The following is a 15,670-nucleotide window of genomic DNA, read 5'->3' as shown; positions in this document are numbered from 1 at the left end:
CTCGCTTTATTAAGCACCTGCTTTAATATTTCACCAAGTCTCCGTACTTGGTGATCCTTCGTGCGTCCCTGCCGTGGGCCTGACCCCCAGTGCCCTCTACATGGAGGGTGAGAGGCTTTCACGTGCCAGCATCAACACTGGTCTCTGATCCCGGAGGAGCTGGGCTCTGCCAGCTGGGCTGCTGTCGGTGCAGCCCGCGAGCCCTGGCATGGTGGTGGCAATGGCAGCGGATGCTTCTGCCATCCTTCTTGGAAACAACCTTCCTGGTACCAGCGGAAAAACACATTTCATCAGTGGTGATGGCGGCAGCAGCACTGCAGAAGTGCAGTGTCAAACAGGCTGGGGTGGTTTTGCTGGGGTGTGGTGGTGGGACCCAACTGGGTTCGCAGCCCTGCTCTTCCAGGCAGGGGAATGCCGGGAATGCTGACGAGGTAGAGGAGCAGGAGGGACGTTCTCAACAGCATGGCCATGGGCTCTCCTGCAGGAATCTGCTTACTTGCGGCACTGGGTTACTGAACTTGGTGAAAACTATAGAGGTGGCCACAAGGCAGAGCCTCAAGGAACTTGGGCTCTGAAGAGGACCCTCTTAAACATCCCCACCCATCACTTCACCAGGGCTTGAAAAATCCTGTTGGAGAAAGGTTATTTTCCAAAGACACGGTCTCCAGAGAGAGCATCCCTCACCACACCAGCTGAGCCAGAGCTGCTGGGGCATGCAAGGGAGCGGAGTTAGGGATACGGTGCTTTACAGAGACAGCCAGAACGTTGAGTCCGTGCTGATGACAGTGTTTCAGCAAGGGCAGATGTGGCCGTTCCCAAATTGCAACATGAATTCACACATCTCCTTCAGAACTGGCTTGGGTGTCCATTCATCCTTCCCTTCCAGAGCTCCTCATGCATGGTCTCGGGATGCCCTTGTTGTGGGACACCTCAAGATGGGTTGTAGATAGCCATGGTGTGCTTTGTTGGCCACAGTCAGGGCTTTCCGTGGATGGTCTTACCAAGAGGTTTGGTGGGGCTGGACCACTAGCACTCTTTGCCGGCCTTGGCCATTCCCCAGCTCACCCCAAAAAGGCCGGTGTGTGGTTAGGGTGACCTTGGTGGCTATTCCCTTGAAGACAGTGCCTGGCCTTGTTCATCTTCCCATTGCTCAACACCGGAGGGTGCCTCCCAGCTGCACTGTGCTGTTAGGAAATGCTGGAGATAGCCCCATTACCTTTTGACCTACTTGAGCTCTTTTGTACCTGTTCTGCTAATTACAGCTCACCTTTTTCAGGGGAAGCAGGGCTCGTTGGACAACAGCCACCTCCCACACCCTTCCTGGGGCTGCCCACGCAGGTCCCGGGGGAGGGGGGGGGGGGGGGGGGGAGAGCGGGGGCACACACACACACTCACTGCCCCCACATCTTCCTAGTGTTCCCCTTGCCCTAGGCTGTTCTTCCAGCTTGGTGGAGCCTCCCATGACTAACAGGTTTTGAGATAATTGTTCCACTCCCTAATCTCATCTGCAGAAGATTCATGACATTGTTTTCAAAGTGCCATGAGCCTTTTCCAGGGGCTCTAAGCCTGTGAGGGATGTGATTCATCCATGCTGCTCCCACAGGTACTTAATCTCCAAAACAGCAAGTCCTTCTTCCATGGCTATTATCTCCTTAGGAAATACCACCCAGTCAAGCGCCTAACAGGGCACTTTTGTCTGTTCAGCACTGATGGAGACTTGTGCTGGTCCATGCTTCCTTGCACAGGCCATGGGGTATAGTCCTTCCCTGGGAGCAGATGTCTCAGGAGAGGGGACCATGGGGCTGGGACCCCCTTGGATGTCACTTGTGGGCTGGCTACCTACCATGGACCATCAAGCCCACCAGAGAGGGGATGCTGGAAATGTCCCTCGCTAACTAAAGCACATGGGGCTCCTTCTCTCCCACACCATGTCCTCAAAGAGCCCTTGGGATGGATGTGGGTCTATCCTTCATTATGGTGAAGATGTGGGACACTGGAGCCCATTGGCATCTGGGGCTGGAGACAGTTCAGGGGTGACAAAGGCCATTGCACTGTCTGGAATTAACTCTCATTTTGGCCCAAAGCATCTTGCAGAGGACAGTGATTAATTACTCCCAGCATCAAATATTTGTGTCCTACCACTGAACTTGTGCTGTTCAACTGGTTCTGGTTGGACTTTGCGGCCAGAGTGGGAGATCTCTGTTATTGTGGCTTTCTTCTCCAGGGAGGGCAGATCCTCGGGTAACTGTGATTCAGCTAAGCCTTGCTCAGCTCCAGGAAACCTTTCCTGCACCCAACACTTTAGTGTCCCCGTGATCCTTCCCCAAGCCCAGGACATGAAAAACTGGGTCTACCAAAGTCCAGCCTGGAGGCACTTCCCATGGCATGGCCAACCTGAGCCACAGCCGCCCAAGGAGCCATTTTAACTCCTTGTGCTGGGATCTTCTCCCTCTTCTCCCCTCAGGACTTTCCATCTATTGCTTCCAACTTACTTCGGGCCATGATCGAGGACTTTTTTTTGGGTTTTCCTTATGTGTTGCTGCTGTAAAACACAGGCAACCATTTGTGCCCATCATCCCGTGCATCTGATGCCATGTTGGTGGGATCAGCCTGAGTCCCAGGCTTTGATCCTCCATTTGCGGGGGGTTTCCACACACCTTGGCTGGATTGTGGGCACAGCCCAAACCTTTCCCCAGTTCCTGGCAGGACCTGTCTGCTCTCAGGGTGCTGTGGCTGGAGCAGCGTTCAGGGATTACCAGGGCTGCTCCCCAGGACAGTGTTGCTGGCAGCAAGGAGCATCCAGCCGAGCACTGACCCCGGATCTGGCTCTTTGAAAATCCCTTCGTCTTCAGCAAATTCCTGCCTCCAACTTGTTTTTTTCAGGTTGCACAGGATCCCCAGGTATTTACAAAACACGGCTCTGCTTCCAGCCGCATTCATGGCTTCGGGAGAGGTTTCACCTTCTGGGAAGCCGCTCCCCAGCCTGACCTCAAGCTTTTCTGCCCCGGTAAGGACCCCATGTTGCTGTGCCCGCTTGCCCACGCAGCTTTGCAGCCCCTTTTCCAGCTGGGCTTTCGGCACCACAGTTCTCCAAACAAGAGCTGCTTTTGGACTGCAGGGACCTTACTCCTTCAGTGTGGCTGGGGAGCGTTGGTGACACTCCTAAGTGCTCCCAGATCCACTAATGCCTGGTACTCTGCATCCCCCATCTCCTTGGGCATGCGTGGTACACGTGCCAGGCTTGCTTTGCCAGCCTAGCATCACCCTCCCATCTCCCGTCTCTCCCAATGCACATCACAGGGCATCTACCTTGATATTAGGGTGACAGGGACAGAGCACATGTGGCTCCCCCTTGGCCACAAGACAGTTCCCAGGGGAATCTGGCTGGGCCACACTCCAGGTGCCATCCTGCTGCCTCTGCCCCCAGGGAGAGGGCAGTAAGTCACGGCGCCCGTGACCTTGTTCCTGTCCCACACCTCCGTCCTGGTGGGGAAGGTGGTTGCAGAATGGAGCGTGTTGCCAGCCTGGGGTTGCTTAAGAGGGTTGGGGCCAGGAGGTAGAGGAGGAGTCCTCCAGCTGAGAGAGTAGGAGGAATCTGGGGGGGGGGTGGTGGTGGCAGATGATACTGATGCTCCTGGAAGGTGGCCCGGGTGCACTGGCGCTTGCAAGCAGCACTCTGGATGGCTCCAACCCATGAACAAAGGTGAGGTTGTGCTGCTCCTGATAGGAATGGTGCTTCTTGTGCGAGGTGGTGGGGCTTTGTGGCAGCCATGAGCCCAGGACTGCAGGTGGTGTGTCCCCCACCAAGCTTGAGGAAGGCAGCAGGGATGTGCTCGTGTGGCACAAGGCTGGAACCGACCTCAGAGTTTGGCAGCAGAGGACCCCGCGCTTGGACAGTCCTGTGGAAAGGGCTGGCAGGGTGTGATGGAGGAAGCAGGGGACATCTTCCAGCACAGGTTCTGTAAGGGGTGGGAGTGGGTCTCTGCCGACAAACTGCTACCAAAGAGGCTAAATGTGACAGCAAGTGCAGCCAGGCTTGTCCCCGCTGTCCCCTGCTCCTCCCCACTGCCTGGAAGGGGGCCAGGGTGAGATGGGGCCAGGGACAAGCTGGAGAGATGGCTGAGCACAGGGGGACAGGAGCCTGGCCCCGCCAGCCAGACAAATGGCTGGGACCAAGGACATGGCTGTCATTCCACCAGGGACACAGAAGCGGCAGGATGCCTCACCGGGGGTGGGGAGCAGGGTGCAGCCCCCCTGGGTGCCAGGGAGGGGAGAACAGAAAACTGAAGGCTGGCGGGCAAGCACCCCAAAGAGTGGTGGGACACGAAGCGAAGCATCATTTCGGGTGGCCTTGCCGTGTGCGTAGCCGCCGTGCCCCCTCGTGGCAGTAGGACACAGCTGGTGGCCCTGGGTTGGCAGGGAAGGAGCCACGCAGGGGCTGAGCCAGGGTGCAGGCAGGGATGGAGGCAGGGATGGAAGCAGGGATGGAGGTGCCAGGTGCCACGAGGTGCCCCAGCAAGGTCACCTCAACCCACCTGGATCATCCTTCTGGGGGTGCAGCACCCTAACCCCAGCTGATGCTGCTCGAGGCCACATGTGCCCCGGGTCCCCACCAAACCTCATACAGCAGCCTATGAACCTGCCTCCACTCGCAAAGGAGTCTCTGGCATCCTGCCACCCCCTCTCCTTCCCGGGGGGCCGCATCTGCCTGATGTTCTTTTGGCATAAGCTGCTTGCACGACGGCCAAGCCAAGCACTTCAGGCGCCGCTCAAGGGCAGCGTGTGCCCAGGGCCGGACCGGGCATCCTGGAAATATCACCAAGGCTGCAAAAAAACCCAACTAGGAAAAAAACCAGATTGGTGGAAGCCTTAGCTGAGGACACAGCTGCCCTGAGTGCCACCAAACCACTCAGGGCGGGGGGGCATTCACCAGCACCCTGCCTCAGTTTCCCCCAGTGAACCCTTGGGAGTGACAGTCCTGGGGTTGTCACGTGTATAATGTCACTTTGAGTACCTGGGGCAGGTGCAGGGGATCAAGCAAATGCTTTTCTACCCCTTTCTCCTTCCTGCTGTGCATCTGAGCAGCTCAATGTTGCCTTTTTTGACCTCTTCATCCTCTCTCTGGGGACCCAAGCCAAGCACCCGGAGGGGAGGAGAGCCAGACCACATCTTGGGGCACCTTTGGGACACCTGCAGCTCTTGGCATGGCATCCCACTGTCCCCAAAGCCACCTGAGACCATTGCAGGCACCTTGCAAGCTGGGATGGGCTGGCACTGCCTGGCTCCTCCGAGATCAGCGGTGCGTCCAGCCTTGTGGGAGAGGGACAACCCTGGGCAGAGGTTAGCTGGGAGGAAGAAGCTGCCCTGCCCGGTGGAGTTTTTCTTCATTCCTTGACAGCTGCAGAGACCTGCTGCACGGGATTCAGCTGGAGGCAGCACTGGGGCAGCGCCGAGGTGGAGCTGCCGTGATGGATGACGTGACCGTTCCCAAATGCCTCTGCCATGGGCGACAGTGCCAAAAGCACTGCAGCTGGCAGAGGGCGATGCTCAGTGGTACCCACCCACCATCTAGCACCTGCGGGGAGCATCTCAGCCAGCATCCAGCCTGGGTTTTAATCCATGCCCAGAATGGCATGAGCCATTGGGGACAGGCACATACTGCCCTGGCTGCAGTTACATCATGATGCAGCCCATCTCTGCCAAGCACAGGGAGATGTTTCCGAGGCTTGCAGCTTTGGCAGGGCCAGGCTTGCAGGGGGCAACGTGGCTGCTGTGCCCTGGACCCACTCTGTGAGGGGAACAACTGTACCTTGGACCCAGGTCCTGGTCTGGCTAAAATGCCCCAGGAGAGGCTTGTAAGGGAGAGGTGAGGTTTGAGACGGGGCATATACTCTGGATTTTACTGTGCTGTGGCCTTGCGCTTGAGCCACCGCTCCTGCCCTTGAGTATGCAGCCTTGAGCCTGGCAGCAGTCCTCAGTCCTTCTGGCGGGGTCCTCCCGGGTGTCCCAGTACAGAGGGGATCGCACTGTCCCTGGGAGGGATAATGGTGCTTGCAAGCCCCAGGGCTGGCTGCTGCAGGCCGAGTGCTTGCCCAGGACAGCAGGGCTGGGCATGCAGCAGGAGGGACGCTGGCTTGGCCCAGGGGGAGTAACACATCACCCTGGCCTCTCGGGGCTCTGCAGGGGATGGGGACACCAAGTTCCCCAGACAGGGCCAACCCTGCGACATCACCGGCAGCACCCAGGTCCCGTTTAGGACCATGGCAATGGCTTCCCCAGGGGTGGTAGAGGGAGCATCACCCCTTCCCTCCTGCCACTGCCCTCAGTACTGCCTGCTTCAGCCCACGGCATCAAGAGCCTCCAGCATCCCAGCCCAGCAGCGGGGGGACCGAGGTGCAGGGACAAGTGACGCCAGCAGCATGTCAGACCACTTTATTGCCACAGGGGCCATGGGCCAGACCCAGTTCCCAGAGAGGGTCTAGGTCCAGCCCCTTGACCCCTCTGTTGAGAAGATGAACCCCGAGCCTCCACACCCATGCATGGGTGCTGAGCATCCTCCATCCCGGCCGCCATGGAGCAGCTCTGGGGCATCAATGCCTGCACCTCTGGGAGCTGGAAGCCAGCAGGGAAAAGAGAGGCAAGACCAAGGGTGCAGAGTGTGCCAGTCCTGGAGCAGCAGGGGCTGCCACGACGTCCTGCCCTGGGCGCTGCTGGTGGTGGAGAGCAGCACGAGCCCCCTCGGCCCCCTCAAACCTCCATACCAGGCGCCCGCCCCAGGCCCAGCGCCTGCACCAGGTCATCGCTGAGCCCGCTCTTCAGCGTCCGTCTCACTGCAGGAAGAGGAGAATGTGGCAGGGTCCCCACACACTGGGTGCCTGCCCGGACATGGTGGCCCTGGCATGCTGGGGATGGGAGGGGAGGGAGTACAGTGGCATGGTCTGGTCTCAGGGTACCTCCTGCTGTGGCCTGGTAGGCTCAACATGGGAGGTCAGGGGTGGCCAGGGGGAAGGAGCCAGGCAGGGCATGGAGACAAGGACACAGATGGGACAAAGCATGGGAACAGAGTGCAGGAACGGAGACAGAGATGGGACAGGACGTGGGGACAGGGACACAAAGATAGGAAAGAACATCTGGGCAGGGACACGGGACAGAGTACAGAGATAGGACCACAGAGATGGGACAGAGTTCGGGGACTGGGCAGAGCATGGGAAGAGAGACACAGAGATGGGACAGGGCACAGGGACACAGGGGTGGGACAGGCACACAGAGATGGGATAGGGCAAGTGGACAGGGACACAAAGATAGCAAAAAGCATCTGGACACAGAGATGGGACAGAGTACAGGGACAGGGGCAGAGCATGGGGACAGAGATGGGACAGGGCACAGGGACAGGGATGGGACTTACAGGACTTCCTATTGCCGCGGGACCTCCTGCGCTCCTTGTTGGTGCAAGGCCGGGGGTTGGCGTTGTGAGTCACCGATTTCACCAGCCGATCCATGATTTCATCTGAAGCATCGTCTGGGGAGCTGGGAACGTCCTCCTGGGCTGGAGAGCCCTGGGCTGGGGTGGCGTGCCCTGTCCCTGCACAGGGACAATGGGGATGCTGGCATCAGCCGTGCCTAGTCACCCAGGCGTGCCTTGAGTGCCTCTGCCACCCCGCTCCTACCCCGGCTGGCCCGGCTGCGGCGGGCAGGGGCGTCTGTGGGGGAGGTCAGCACGTTCTTCATGCTCTCGTGACCTGCTTCCATCTGCTCCTCAGGGCCACTGGACACCACAGCTGGAGGCGAAGTGGCCTCGGCGATGCCAGAGAACTTCTCAGTCTGCAGCGGGAGGAGATGTGGGTGTTGGGGATCTGGGGGGCACCACCTCGTGGTGGCGGCCGGCCAAGCGTCCCTGTACCTCAGTGATGAGTCGTCCCCGGGTCTTGTTGCGCTCGCGGTGGGCAGCCCGCTTCTTCTGCTGCTGCAGGACACGCTCCCGGCAGGTGCGGTACTCTAGAGCGAACTCCCGCAGCAGCTTGCAGATGGGCGTCACCTTCACATCCCGTGCTGCACTCACCGGGTACCCCAGGTACAGCAGGAAGGAGTGAAACCTGTGGGGACATCAGTCACAGCGGGCCACCAATGGGACTGTAGGGTTTCCACCGCATCCCCAGGACCTCGAGCCACTGACCTGTTGAGGACACGCCTGTGCACCACCTTCAAGACGACAATCCGCTGGGTGCTGTCCTTGAGGAAGTCCGTCAGCTTGCTCTTCAGCACTGGCTTGGTCTCATGCTTGGCAATCACCTTCAAGTTGTCCCAGGAGGCCCTGCACCTCCGCTCCAGCTGCACCAGGCTGTTGGCCAGCTCATCAAAGTCAACCTGGAAGAGCAAGATGTCGGCCATGCTGGTGGAGCTGGGCTGCCATGGGACCCACATCCTTGCCTTGCCCGGGTGTCATCTGCTTTGCCTCACCTTGGCGGAGCGGGTGATGGAGGCAATCTCCGAGTAGAGGTCAGTGGTTTCTGGGAACTTCTCTACCACCATCTGGCAGAGATGGTGGAGCAGGGACTGCCGGTGCACTGTGTCCTTCACTTCTGAGACCTTCTCCAGGTAGCCCAGCTCAAAGCCTCTGCTCTGAAACCCCAATGGACTTAGAAGGGCCCCTCCATCCCTCCTCCAGCAGACTCTCCAGTTTGCAGACCCACTGGGCCCCCACCAGCACCACGCAGCCTCAGGTGCTGTCCCAGGCTTCCCATCGTCCCTCTTGGGTACCCATGCACCATGGCTGGTCCTGTCCTTGCAGCACTCAAGACAGGCCGCATCCCTCTGCACCCTGCTCCTCACCTGGGAGCCGTTCAAGAAGTTGCCCATGGCCAGCAGTGTGGCCAGGATGCACTTGAAGGTGTGATTTCTGGCCAGCTGCTCCATGCCCACCTTCAGATCAAAGAGTGGCTCTGCAATCTCCTGGATGAGGAGAGAGGCAGGTGAGACCCCTTGGCCACCCTCTCCCTTGGGAGCTTCAGTATTTGCACTTGCCCATGAGGACAACCACCTCACGGTCAACCCAAGCCCATGTTTGCCTTGGGGACCTGTCCCCAGCCAGGACGGCACCTCCTGTGCTTGGGCATGGCTGATCCCCACCAGGAACACTCTTGGCTCAGTGCTCAGCACTGCTGGGGGGTGGAGGGCAAATGGGGTACATGGCTCTGTACCTGCTCCAGGCTCTCGTAGTCCAGCTTGAAGGCCCAGAGCTGGAGCCTCGCTGTGAGGTCACTGATGGAAGACAGGGCGAGCAGGAACTGCTCCGCAGAGCCCAAGGGCACATCAGGGCTGGCCAACTGGGCCTCCTGGATCTTCTGCTTCTCCTCGTCGGTTGGGACCATGGTCAGGATTTTCTAGAGCAGGCAAAGAGGGATGTGTCAGACTCCAGACATGTCACCATGGGATGTGTCACCCCAGGGCTGGCAGCATAGGCATGGAGGCCTCCTGGCCAGGGGAAACAACCCACATGAGGGGCCAAGCTTCTCTCGTGCTCACCTCAATCCCTTCCTTATTGACCGCAAACTCATCAAAGTTGAGCACGGCCGTCTTGATGATGTGCACGGGTGGCAGCACTGTGAGGCCAATGTTGATGGCATTGCTCCTCTTCGGGTCCAGCACCACCACGACCTTCTTCCCATCGATGGCCTTCTGCAAAGAGAACAGGATGGATGGAGACAGCCAGGCAAAGGGCTCACCTTCATGAAAACACCATGGACACAGGGAGCCAATCAGGGACCTGGTGGTGAGCCAAACCTGCACACTGCCCATCACCGTCCCCACCGAGCCTCCGGGCTGTGGATACCTACCCTCAGCATAGGGTAGGGGTGACAGTGCATGCCTAGGGTCCCCACAGGAACTAACAGCCTTCCTCCCACCCCACGAGTCCCCTTGGCTAATAGGTGCCAGCCCGCTGGTACCTTTGAAGTTGGCACTTCCTTTGACCGCGACTCAAAGAGATGCTCCAGTTTGGCAGCATTGACCTCGACGTTCTGTAGGGATGCCCACAGTGTTGCCTGGCCAAACCTGCCCAGCCCCACAGTGCCATCCAGCTGCTTCAGCTCCTTCCAGAAGAGCTTCACTGTCCTCTTCTTCTTGGCCTGGGAGGGGCCATCCATTGCTGAGGGGCCTGGCAGCCCTGGGGGGGGCGGGCAGCTGGGGACCGCAGGAGGTGGAGGTGGTGGGCAGCCAGGGATGGCAGGAGGTGGAGGGGGAGGTGGTGGGCAGCCAGGGACGGCAGGAGGTGGAGGGGGAGGTGGTGGGCAGCCAGGGACGGCAGGAGGTGGAGGGGGAGGTGGTGGGCAGCCAGGGACGGCAGGAGGTGGAGGGGGAACCGTGAGAGTTCCAGCGCTCGTTGCTTCGATGCCAGGAGGGCGGAAGGAGTCATTGGCCATGTGGCCTGTGTCCAGGATGTCAAAGTCATCTTCTTCTCCCAAATCAGTGAAGTCCAAGTCCTTGATCTTCAGCTGCACAGGGCTGGCCTCCAGGCGCTCCCATGTCAGCTCCACGTCCTTCTTGATGGGCATCATCCCGGTGTTCTCCAGCTTCTGCGTATGGGTCTCGGCATCTACGCTGGACATGGCACGCGCCAGCTTGGTGTGGGCACTGGCCACTGGCCCATCTGGAGCCCTGCCACGGAGCCAGGTGCCCTCCTGCTCCCGGCTACCACCTCCCATGGCGTCCATCTCCACCTCACCCTGGACCAGGGGGCACGATGGGACCTCAGGGAAGACCTTCTCCCTCCCCAGCTCAGAGGAGCCCTTGGCGTAGAGCATGTCCAGCATAAACTTGGTGTCAGAGGAGATGGTGCTGCAGGAGTCAGTGGTGTCCGGCTGAGCCAGGCGAGACCCTGCAGGGAGAGGGGGAGAGGCTGGGACAGCCTGCTTGGTGTGAGCAGGTGGTGCTGGGCTGCACATAGAGTTGGGCTCCTGCTCCCCGGTGGGGTGTGCTCGGATGCTGGCGTTCAGAGTGGGATGGGGAGGCACCACCCAGGTCCTCCATGTCTCTGGGTATCACAGGCATGGGCTGGGGGCAGAGGGGCCACTAATGCCCACCCCAGGGACCCCGATGAGCCCAGAGGTGGGAACACACACCCCGGCAGCACCTACTTATGCTGGGTGGCTCCATCCCATGCTCAGGGGTGCTGCTGTCCCTGTCCCAAGAGAGAGCGGTGGGATGCTCCAATGCAGCATTGCCGAGGACATCAAGCCATCCCTTGGCCATGGAAGAGATCTTCTCCTTCTGGGCGGCAGCCAGGTTCTCCAAGAAGCGAGCTCTGTGAGACAGGGGTGGATGTTGGCCGGGAGCAAGGCAGGGATGGGGACGATGGAGATGACAGGCAAACCACGCCATGCCACACTGCACAGCCAGCCCCACAGCACAGAAACCCCCTGCACTGGCCACACTGCATCAGGGACCCAGAGGATTCAACCTCCTCTGAGCCCTGCAGAGTGACAGGTGATGCCACCACGGCTTGGGGACAGGGATGCCGCAGCCCCATGAGAGCCGAAGGCTCGCACTGTCAGGGTGCCACTGTCACCCGTTGGTCCCAATGGACCTAGTGCTCACTGCGACCCTCATCCAAAAGCTGCAAAACCCAGGAGGGCACCTGGGCAGAGACTCGTGGGGACCCTCCTGCTCCTCATGCCCTGCATGGCCAGAGCCTGGATACCTCCAGTTGCGTGCTGGCCTGAGGAAGCGCATGCCTGGAGACACACGCATGCCTCTACTTACTCAAACTTCCTCAAAATAGGCTTGTCCCCATGCAAGGAGGGGGCATCCTCCCGCCTGAGGGAAAACAGGGGTTAGTCCCCACTGCCAGCAGCTCCCCAGGGCTCATGCCTCCTGCACGCACCCGCCTGGCAACCCTCCAGCATGGGACCTTTGCTCTGCCGTCACCCCATGGCCCTGGGGTTCACAGGGAGCTGGGAGAGCCCTAGTGAGTCCCCTCCTGCCTGGGCACTGCATGGCATTGGGTGCTGGTGAGATGGGGCACCATGCCCCCCACCAGAGCTACCCAGTTTGCCACCAGGATGGCGATGCCAGCCCCCTGCCAGCCCCAGGGTGGGCTGTGCCACCCCCAGGAGGGACACCTCACCCGAGAAGGGGGGGGATCAGAGGGTGTCGTCACCCTGTTGGGGATGCTGGCGATAGGGGGAGCGGGCTGGGGTCCCGCAGGCAAGGCTCAGAGGGGAGAGGTAAGGGATGGGGGCAGCAAGGTGGATGTGAGGGGCAGCAAGTGGGGCAGGGCAGTGCCCGCTCCTGCCAGAGCATCACGCCGGGAGGGAGCACACGCTTGCAGAGCCCGGGCACTTACCAGACAGGGGCAGTTTGGTGCAGCCTGCAAAAGGAAAGATAGAAAGAGTAGGCAGAGGAGAGGACAAGCGTGGGCAGAGAGGAGCAGCAAGGAGGAGCTGGAGCAGAGCTGTGCACGCTTGAAGGACACCCTGGAGCCCCTGGCCGGACCCTCTCAGATGCCCACTCCCCTGTCACGGTTCTCTCCAGCCCCAGTGCCTGCCCAGACCCTGTTTCTCCCTGGGAGCTCCCTCACAGCCCCAGGGGGACCCCTGTGCACCCAGACCCTCCCAGCTGCTTACTTGTAGACGCTGCGCTCGCCCGGGCCCAGGGGCTGCTCCTTCTCGGCTGAGGGGGAGGCCAGGGCCAGCCGCACGCTGGACGCATTCTTGTAGATGCTGCTGGGACAGGGTCTGGAAGAAGAGGTGACAGGGACTGAGAGCAGGTCCTGCAGGGCTGCCCTCCACCCTGGCAGCAGGAATGGACCCAAGTGCTGCTCATGCCGCATCCCAGCATCTTCGCCATCCCGGGAGCATCCTTGCCACAGTGAGCTGTACTTACTCTGCTGGGCTGCTCGGCGTGGAAACAGACGGGGTGTCCTTGGTGGGGGGCTCCTTTGGGGTGCCAGGGGACCCCAGGAGCGGCTGGGCATCGGGGCCAGGCTCCAGGCAGCTGCCTTGGGATCGCCACCCACGCCGGCCTTCCTCTGTCCTCCTCCGCTCCTTGCGTCCCCCTGAGGGCGGCTCTTCCACACCATCCTCCAGCTTGAGAGCACTCTGCAGAGGGGCCGGGGGGGCATGGCACCGGGCACAGCACCCCTGCCACCCCACACACCCGCCCTCCCCACTGCCACGGGACATGGCACATGGCTAGGTCCCACGGGAGCCCCACTCACTTCATAGAGCGTGAACTGCTGCTTCAAGTCGAGGTCGGTGCCCTTGCTGCCCAGGTACTGCTGCACCACCCGCTCCATGCCCTGCTGCTCGAGACAGTCCGTCACGTCGTAGAAGGTGTCCTGGTCTGGGAGGGCTGCCAGTGTCTGAGCAGGACAAGAAGGATGCTGCTGGGACTGGTGTGATCCATGCCGAGCCCCACCAGCTTGGTGTCGCAGGGATGCCCTGCCACCCCCCTGGACCTTGTTGATCAGTGTCATGGTGAACACAAGCAGCTCCGTGTCAGCCCCGTTGCGTTGCTCCAGGATAGCCATCAGGTTGGACCATGGGCATGTGCCTGAGAAAAGCAACACGCGAAGGTGACAAGCGAGCCGTGGGGGGGACACCGTCCCCCAGCAGGGACCTCGCGGGCAGCTGGGTCTGCACCCACCTCTCGCCTGGTCAATGGTGTTGACGGCGCGGATGAGGAGCAGGGCATTGGGCTCTGTGTACTCCACGAACACCAGCAGCAGCTTCAGTGCCATCTTCACCACCAGGCGAAACTGGGATAAGGGAGAGTGGATGGGACGGTGACATGGGGCTGCCAGTGCAATGCCAGGGTACTGCGGGGTGGCTGTGCCCATGCCCCAGGGCTGGGGGCTTTGCCGTGGGGCCAGGGACCAGCCTGTGATGCTAATGGCCAAGGGGCACCGGGAAGGGACACAGAGTGGGACCCTCTCTTACTCAAGCTCTGTGTCCAGGAGCACGGTCACATCAGGATGGGGAGCTCTGGGGACCCTGGGTGACTTTCAGATGGGTGGGAGCAGGACCCAACATACTCAAGGGTACCAGGGCACTGAGCCCAAAGGCAGCGTGGGGTAAATCCCCTGAGGAACAGTGCAAGGGGACAGTCATAGGCGGGGAAGTGGGGTGCAGCAGGGGGCACAGGCAGCCCCCCAAGGGCAGCAGGGGCTTACCGGGCTTCCCGACAGCGTGTACAGCCACTGGACGGTTTCGTTGTGGTTGATGACACCCTGCATCCCGTCCACGAAGAGCATGATCTGGCTCAAGGCTGCAAGGCAGAGAGCAGGCAGGGTCACAGCACGGTGGGCAGGGCTGCAGCAGGCAGGGGTAGGGCTTTCGCAGCCCCATGCAGCATCACTTAGACATGGGCAAGGTCTGGCAGCTGCTTGCAAGGTAGCCCAGGCAAACTTGCTTGCTCGCCCCTCTGAGTGCCAGCCTTCCTCCCAGGGGATCAGAGGTGCCCTGTACCCCGATACCAACCCCGGAGGATGTAATTCTGGTAGTTCTGGTCGGCCTCTGCCCCCACTTTGATCAGGCACGTCAACCCATCCAGGTTCACAAACTCCGGCACCAGGTCCTTGTCCTCCTGCAGCACGAAGGCCAGGGGTTACCACAGCATGGGGAGGCAGAGGCCGGCAGCCAGCCCTGGGGGAGCCCCCCCCCGAACCCCCCACCACGCCGGCATCACTGTACCTGAAAGAGTTGCTTGAGGGAGAAGAGGGATCGCCGCAGCTCAGGCCCGTGCGAATTGTACAGCTTCTCTGGAAGGAAAGGAAAGACATGGTGTGACGTCCTGACCCGCAGTGGCTTGCTGCTGAACCGGGGCTCCAAAATGCTGCCAGCTGCCTGGGAAAGCCCTGCATCCCGGCTCAACCCCTGTGCTGTCACTCTAGGATGCCGGCACTGCCTGGCTGCTGGACACGCAGGGTGGAAGCAGCTGCAGCTCCACAAGTACTTATTTCGACCCTGCCACCTCCCCGTTTCCTTTTTCTTTCTTTTTTTCTGCCCAGCAATGACATAAATATCCCCTCTGGTTTCCTGTGCAGAACCGAAACAGGAACACAGGCAGGAGGCAGAGCTACTTTTAGCTGTCCCACCCTGGACACAGCCCTGGCATGGTCCCGGAGCCCCCAGCAGCCCCACGGCTTGGGAAGAGCTGCAGGATGGGGACAGGAAAGACGGTCACCAGGCTGGAGGCTGCATGGAGACTACGTGCTCATGGTGATGGTGCCTGTGGGCAGGAGCCAGCATGGAGCAGCCAGGACAATGGGAAACCAGAAAGCCCCGCTTAAACTAATGGAGACCAAAGGCATTGGGAGCCAGTGCTTCTCGCATCCAAAAACTGAGTTATCCAAGCATCTTGAATTATTTGGGTCAGCTTTAGAATTGTAACAAGCCAAAACCAAGCTGTCCAAGGAGCCCTCCAGACATGCTGATGAGGGCTCTGTAAAACACAAGGTCCCAGCAGCCTCTTCCACTCACTTATCAGCTTGTCAGAGCAGCGGAGAGGGAAAGCAGAGCAGTCCGGGGCTCAGCCAGAGCCTGGGAACCGCCAGCAAAGAGCACGACCCCGACCCCGGCCTTCCTGCAGGGAGAGGGCTCCATGCTGTGCCCCTTCCCGCGCCGCTCAGGAAGCTGATGCCCGACCAGCATTGCTCTGGTTCAGCGCTTGTTTT

General features: G+C 60.4%; 1 protein-coding gene across 6 annotated transcripts in view; it reads right to left on the bottom strand.

Annotated features, from left to right (window-relative positions):
- Positions 1-6,423: 6,423 nt before the first annotated feature.
- The window catches only part of FHOD1 (formin homology 2 domain containing 1), a 16,266-nt gene continuing 7,019 nt past the window's right edge, over positions 6,424-15,670 (bottom strand). For 4 of the 6 annotated variants that reach the window (XM_082319260.1, XM_082319262.1, XM_082319263.1 and 1 more), the window contains exons 4-22: positions 14,688-14,755; positions 14,475-14,580; positions 14,168-14,262; positions 13,642-13,753; positions 13,454-13,548; positions 13,214-13,357; positions 12,880-13,094; positions 12,621-12,731; positions 11,133-11,299; positions 9,945-10,873; positions 9,523-9,675; positions 9,198-9,380; positions 8,830-8,949; positions 8,458-8,619; positions 8,174-8,364; positions 7,901-8,093; positions 7,668-7,821; positions 7,406-7,582; positions 6,424-6,830 (exon numbers count right to left, since the gene is read on the bottom strand). In XM_082319260.1, coding sequence (XP_082175386.1) covers positions 6,748-6,830; positions 7,406-7,582; positions 7,668-7,821; positions 7,901-8,093; positions 8,174-8,364; positions 8,458-8,619; positions 8,830-8,949; positions 9,198-9,380; positions 9,523-9,675; positions 9,945-10,873; positions 11,133-11,299; positions 12,621-12,731; positions 12,880-13,094; positions 13,214-13,357; positions 13,454-13,548; positions 13,642-13,753; positions 14,168-14,262; positions 14,475-14,580; positions 14,688-14,755 — 3,458 coding nt within the window. In that variant the 3' untranslated portion in view covers positions 6,424-6,747. Of the gene's footprint in view, positions 6,831-7,405; positions 7,583-7,667; positions 7,822-7,900; positions 8,094-8,173; positions 8,365-8,457; positions 8,620-8,829; positions 8,950-9,197; positions 9,381-9,522; positions 9,676-9,944; positions 10,874-11,132; positions 11,300-12,620; positions 12,732-12,879; positions 13,095-13,213; positions 13,358-13,453; positions 13,549-13,641; positions 13,754-13,934; positions 14,053-14,167; positions 14,263-14,474; positions 14,581-14,687; positions 14,756-15,670 lie in introns of those variants that run through there. The other 2 variants (XM_082319261.1, XM_082319265.1) reach the window with 2 other exon arrangements.

This window comes from Platalea leucorodia (genome assembly GCF_965183815.1).
Source record: "Platalea leucorodia genome assembly, chromosome: 8".
NCBI classification, from domain to species: Eukaryota; Metazoa; Chordata; class Aves; order Pelecaniformes; family Threskiornithidae; genus Platalea; species Platalea leucorodia.
The sequence above is the reverse complement of the archived record's forward strand: the minus strand, read 5'-3'. Positions and strand labels throughout refer to the sequence as shown.